General features: G+C 40.3%; 1 protein-coding gene across 1 annotated transcript; it reads left to right on the forward strand.

Moving 5' to 3' along the window:
• Positions 1–330: 330 nt before the first annotated feature.
• On the forward strand, positions 331–1,033 carry LOC121389265 (glutamic acid-rich protein-like). Its single transcript, XM_041520864.1, has 2 exons — positions 331–522; positions 815–1,033. The coding sequence occupies exons 1-2, from the start codon at positions 331–333 to the stop codon at positions 1,031–1,033; spliced, it is 411 nt and encodes a 136-aa protein (XP_041376798.1).
• Positions 1,034–6,221: the final 5,188 nt, after the last annotated feature.

Here is a 6,221-nt window from a genome sequence, read left to right on the forward strand (position 1 = left end):
TCCTCTTTTTCGCGGTGCAGGACGGATGTGTTGTTCAGTAAATGATCTCCTCGGGAGTGGCTGCCTACCTATAGACGAGGCACTAGATAGAGATTCTTGGAATCAACCACTAGTTTGCCAAATACCCATTCGACTCTGAAAGCTGATCCTTTGTTGGTCTTACCTTCTCTTGTGAGCGATCTCACGCTGGAGATCAATTTTGTCTCCAATATACGTTAGAGATCACTTTTAAAAATCGCCACTGATTGCTCCAGTGATGACCCGGTCACAGACGAAGAAGGACAACAACAACAACAACATGATTATGACGAAGCAGAAGATGATAATTAAATGGAAGAAGAAGAAGTAGAAGAAAGCAAAGATGATGAAGAAGATTATGACGAAGAAGCAGAAGACAAAGTAGAAGACGATGATGATGCAGAAGTAGAAGAAGATAATGGAGATGATGAAGAAGAAGTAAAAGAAGAAGCTGATGATGATGAACAAGTAGAAGAAGCGAATGAAGAAGATGATGATAATGAAGTAGAAACAGAAGCATATGAAGCAGAAGAAGAAAATGATGATGGTGATAATGATGGTGGTGATGATGATGATGATGATGATGATGATGATGATGAAGAAGATGAAGTATGTACGTTTTCGGCCAAACATTTATTGGGCTACTTAATAGGTCATAAAAGCGTGTGACCCTGTCTTTAGTTAGGGCCAATTACAAATCACGTACACACCTGTTGTTAGGTCATTGGTTTGTTCCCACACAGTTGATGTGGGTGGACAGTCGATATGGCTGAGACAGTCGATTTTGGTGAGACAGTTGATGTGGGTGAGACAGTCGATGTGGGTGAGACAGATGGGTGAGACAGTTGATGTGGGTGGACAGTTGATATGGCTGAGACAGTCGATTTGGGTGAGACAGTTGATATGGGTGAGACAGATGGGTGAGACAGTCGATGTGGGTGAGACAGTTGATATGGGTGAGACAGTCGATGTGGGTGAGACAGTCGATATGAGTGAGACAGTCGATGTGGGTTAGACAGCTGATGTGGGTGAGACAGTCGATGTGGCTGAGACAGTTAATATGGGTGAGACGGTTGATGTGGGTGAGACAGTTGATGTGGGTGAAACAGATGGGTGAGATAGTTGATGTGGGTGAGACAGTTGATGTGGGTGAGACAGATGGGTGAGACAGTCGATTTGGGTGAGACAGTTGATGTGGGTGAGACAGTTGATGTGGCTGAGACAGTCGATGTGTCTGAGAGACAGTCGATGTGGGTGAGACAGTCGATGTGGCCGAGACACTTGATGTGGGTGAGACAGATGGGTGAGACTGTTGATGTGGGTGAGACAGTCGATTTGGGTGAGACAGTTGATGTGGGTGAGACAGATGGGTGAGACAGTCGATGTGGGTGAGACAGTGGATGTGGGTGAGACAGTGGATGTGGCCGAGACAGTCGATATGGGTGAGACAGTTGATGTGGGCGAGACAGTTGATGTGGCTGAGACAGATGATATGGGTGAGACAGATGGGTGTGACAGTTGATGTGGGTGAGACAGTTGATATGGGTGAGACAGATGGGTGAGACAGTTGATGTTAGTGACAGATGGGTGAGACAGTCGATGTGGGTGAGACAGATGGGTGAGACAGTCGATGTGGCGAGACAGTTGATGTGGGTGAGACAGTTGATATGGGTGAGACAGATGGGTGAGACAGTTGATGTGGGTGAGACAGTCGATTTGGGTGAGACAGTTGATGTGGGTGAGGCAGTCGATGTGGGTGAGACAGTCGATGTGGGTGAGACAGTGAATGTGGCCGAGACAGTCGATATGGGTGAGACAGTTGATGTGGGTGAGACAGTTGATATGGGTGAGACAGATGGGTGTGACAGTTGATGTGGGTGAGACAGTTGATGTGGCTGAGACAGTTGATATGGGTGAGACAGATGGGTGAGACAGTTGATGTGGCTGAGACAGTTGATATGGGTGAGATAGATGGGTGTGACAGTTGATGTGGGTGAGATAGTTGATGTGGCTGAGACAGTTGATATGGGGTAGGGATAACAAAATTACCGTTTCGGTCACTTGTAATTTATTTATGTCAATAAAAATTGGCAAGAAAAATAATTACTCTTTACTGTTGTCTATGGAAGAACTTAATGTAATGATGTTATAATGATCAAACCCAAGATGGCTGCCATTTTGGCGTGAAAAACTAAAACATTGTTTGGTGGTCAGTTCAAGTCATTCTAACTATTCAAAAGTGAATGAAACTAATTGTGATGAAATTTTTATTTATCTCTATTACAGATACTAATGATTTGGGGTCTGAATTTGTTAGGTAATTAGATCTATGGCGACGTGTTCGAAGCTTGAAGACGACAATATGCTTTCATGATAATTGTTTTCAACCTTTTCATGCACCAATTATAACGGACTAACACATTTTATTTTATAATAATAAAAACTGTTAGAATGTTACATAAGTGATTACCCTTTACTGGAGTCTATGGTTAATTTTGATATTATAACACAATCATGATGAAATCCAAGATGGCGGCCATTTTGGCGGGGAAAACGGTCATATTGTTTTCTAGTTAGTCTAACCCATCAAAAACATTTTTTAATGCTTGTGAATGTCCACACCAATTATAAAGGTCTAACAAATTTTATTATGCAATAATAAGATTGCCAAAAAGTTTTAAAAAAATGTTACTCTTTACTAAAATCCATTGGCCAATTTGATGTAATTATGTTATGATGAAATCCAAGATGGTGTTTTCTAGTTATGCTATGTCATTCTTTCTTAAGTTAAACATTTGAAATTGGTTTTTAATGTAATTTCCTTTATCTCTCATGTAGATCCATACTGTTTGGTCTGAATTTCTTTCTTTTTTGTTTTCCTTTCCTTTTTTTGGTTTGGGATTTGTGGGGTGGGGAGGATGATGGTTTGAATATTGAAGAGAACAATTTGTTATCATATTAATTATTTTCAACCTTTTCACGCACCCAGTTATTCAGCAATGGTTGCAACAGTTGTAATAGATACCTCAGTGGCAATGTCCAGAACTGAGGTTTCTGCAGATTTAATTTTGTTGCATTAACAAGTCAACAGATTTGTTCGAGATTGTCCGAGATTAGAGTTGTTCAGTGCATCAAGTGGATTTCAGACTCTCCATTGTTTTGTCCTTGTCTGCCGTTACTGATTCAAGTGCAAATCAACCATGTTGTCATTGTCATTTGAAGCACACCTTTTATAAAATGAATTCTATAGGACCCTACTAGTTTTCCCGTTGTTTATCTGATGATTTTATTGACACATGTGCTCCTTTTATCACATTCTCAGTGATGCAGAAACAGTACCAATGCGCATGTCATTTACAGTTAATTAACAGTTTGCAGATTGCTGACATAATATAGTGTAGTATATCAGCATCCCTTTGTGTTCCATGTGGTGAATGACCTCAGCAATGACAATAATTTTAATTGTGATGTTAGCAAAGAGTTCATTTCATTTTAAGCAGTTTCAAATGTTCTGATGAAATGGAATGGCGTGAGTTAATTAGTAAAAACATGGGTCTTTTTTGGTTTTTTGGATTTGATTTTAATGGTGTTATAACTAATTTACTCATAGATATCAATAAAGAGTAACCTTTCTGCAACTTTTTGCCAGTTTTCTATGTCGAAGAAAAACCATAAGAGACTAAAAATTAAAACGTGTTCAGAGGCGGATCTAGGGGTCCCAGGAGCCAGCCACCCCTAAATTTTGCGATAGTTATAATTTTATTATATATTTTCATTTGTTTACGATCCCCTCCAAACCCTTGGCATTCCACCTCATGTCACTGGGGCCCCCTAAATGGATTTTCTGGATCCGCCACTGGTGTTAACACTTTATAATTGGTGCACGAAGATCGAAAGAAATTAATGTGAAAGCAAATTTACATCTTCAGGATCGAAACTGTCTCTACATATCTAAACACCTTAGAAAAGCAGACGAGCGTGTTAGGATCTGTAATATAAAATAAATAAAATGCCATTACAGGCAGTTTCAAATGTTTTTAATAAGCTGGAATAACTAAGAAACAATATTGTCGATTTTCCCGCCTAAATGGCCGCCATCTTGGGTTTAATCATGATTGTGTAATCATATAAAAGTCAGTCATTGACTCCTGTAAAGGGTGATCACTTTTGAAACATTTTACCATTTTTCACTATTATAAATTAAAATTTGTTAGGTCTTTATGATTGGTGCATAAAAAGGTTGAATATAATTAACATGAATTAGCATTCAGGATTCGAACCCAAGTCACTGTACATCTAATTCCCTAAGAACTTTAGACCAAATAATTAGTATATGTAACAGAGATAAATACATTTTATTTACAGTTTCAGTTGTTTTTTGAATAGTTAGAATGAGTTCAGCTGACCACCAAACAATAGTTTTGTTTTCCCACTAAAATTGCAGCCATCTTGGATCATCACATCAAGTCCTTCCATAAATAACAGTAAAGGGTATTTATTGTTGTAACTTCTTGCCAATTTTCAATAACATAAATCGACCACAATTGACCGAAACCTTAAATGTGTTATCCCTATCCCGTATCTCGGTGAATATTAGATAGGTTTTGAAACCCTAATTTCAAAGTGGTGTAAATTTAAAAAAAAAAAAAAAATTCCCCAAGCCCCAGACATGGGAACTTATTTTTCTGAAACACTATGGGGTGTACTGATTCAGAAAAAAATACGAATGGATTTTCATTTACCTTTTTCCTCCACGATATGTTCATTTTGGAATTATACAGCCAGACTATATTAATCATCGGCTACTGGATGTGAAACATGTAGTTTTGACTCGTAGTTTTTCAGAGTATTCGGGCTTCAGTTATTCGTGATGCAAGCTGGTGACCTGTAAAAAGCTTCTTCGTTTTGAAGTCTTGAAAGGTACAGATGATACAGTTCGGGTAGAGCATTAGTGGTATGACGGTGGGTGCTTTTGGTATTTAAACAGTGCCCCCTGAGAATCTCCCTTTTTTTTAACTTCAGAAAATAGCATACACATCTCAGGGTTTAATTGGTATAGTGTTTCATTTATTTATAAAATGTAGTGCCCCCACCCTCCTAGGATTTTGACCAGGGTACAGTCCTGGGCCTAACTAGGAGAATAACTATTACACGGATGAAGTAACTGTATACTTGTATGGAAGAAAACCACGTGAGGTAAAATACAGGTAAAAATCAAACTTTCATAATTGTGACGATCAAAACAAGATTACTTGTCTAAATATAAGTAATATTAATTACATGAACAAACATCTGCATCAAAAAATACATATGTAATTTAAGCCTTATTAGTGATAATAATATATATACTCTTCAAAAAAAGAAACGCAAAAGGGTACAAATGGGTTATAACTCCGATTTTATGTTTCCTACCGGTTCATGCTTTGTGAATATAAGGTCATTGCATGTCTCAAACACATTCCCACGGTTACATTCGATAAAACGCAGCTACTGTACAATAAAGTTCCAAAATGTGAATATTCGCAAAAACGCAGCCACGTGCAAACCATGTCACCACTGCACGTGCATTGTCTTCACGTGCAACATGAACACCGACAGTATAAAAGTGCAGGGTGTTCGCTTGCCTGGCCTCTGTATCTGGCCGACAGTTGACAATCCAGGACATGCCACGTCTCAGTGAACCTCAGAGAAACAATGCCATCGGCCGACTAGACGCAGGCGAATCCAGAACGGCCGTTGCCAGGGCATTCCATGTGTCCCCAAGCACCATCTCCAGACTGTGGGACCGTTACCAGCAACATGGATCAACACGTGACCTCCCTAGATCCGGTCGACCACGGGTCACTACCCCCGGGCAGGACCGCTACATCCGGGTACGCCACCTTCGGGAACGATTGACTACTGCCACCTCCACAGCCGCAGCAATACCAGGTTTGCGCAGGATATCCGACCAGACCGTACGGAACCGCCTACGTGAGGTAGGAATTCGTGCCAGACGTCCAGTTCGAGGTGTCATCTTAACACCACAACACCGTCGACTCCGACTGCAGTGGTGTCAGATTCATCGACAATGGCCTCAACTGCGATGGAGACAGGTGTGGTTCAGTGACGAGTCCCGATTTCTGCTCCGACGTCATAATGGAAGATGTCGCGTGTATAGGCGTCGTGGTGAACGTTATGCGGCAAACTGCGTGCAGGAAGTG

The sequence above is a fragment of the Gigantopelta aegis genome, chromosome 14 (assembly GCF_016097555.1).
Source record: "Gigantopelta aegis isolate Gae_Host chromosome 14, Gae_host_genome, whole genome shotgun sequence".
NCBI lineage: Eukaryota > Metazoa > Mollusca > Gastropoda > Neomphalida > Peltospiridae > Gigantopelta > Gigantopelta aegis.

Excerpts from the sequence above, each read along its gene's own strand:
- LOC121389265 (XM_041520864.1), top strand. The coding sequence starts at position 331 with ATGGAAGAAGAAGAAGTAGAAGAAAGCAAAGATGATGAAGAAGATTAT. Across the intron at positions 523-814 it reads AAGAAGATGATGATAATGAA|TTGATGTGGGTGAGACAGTC; the intron begins GTAGAAACAGAA and ends TTGGTGAGACAG.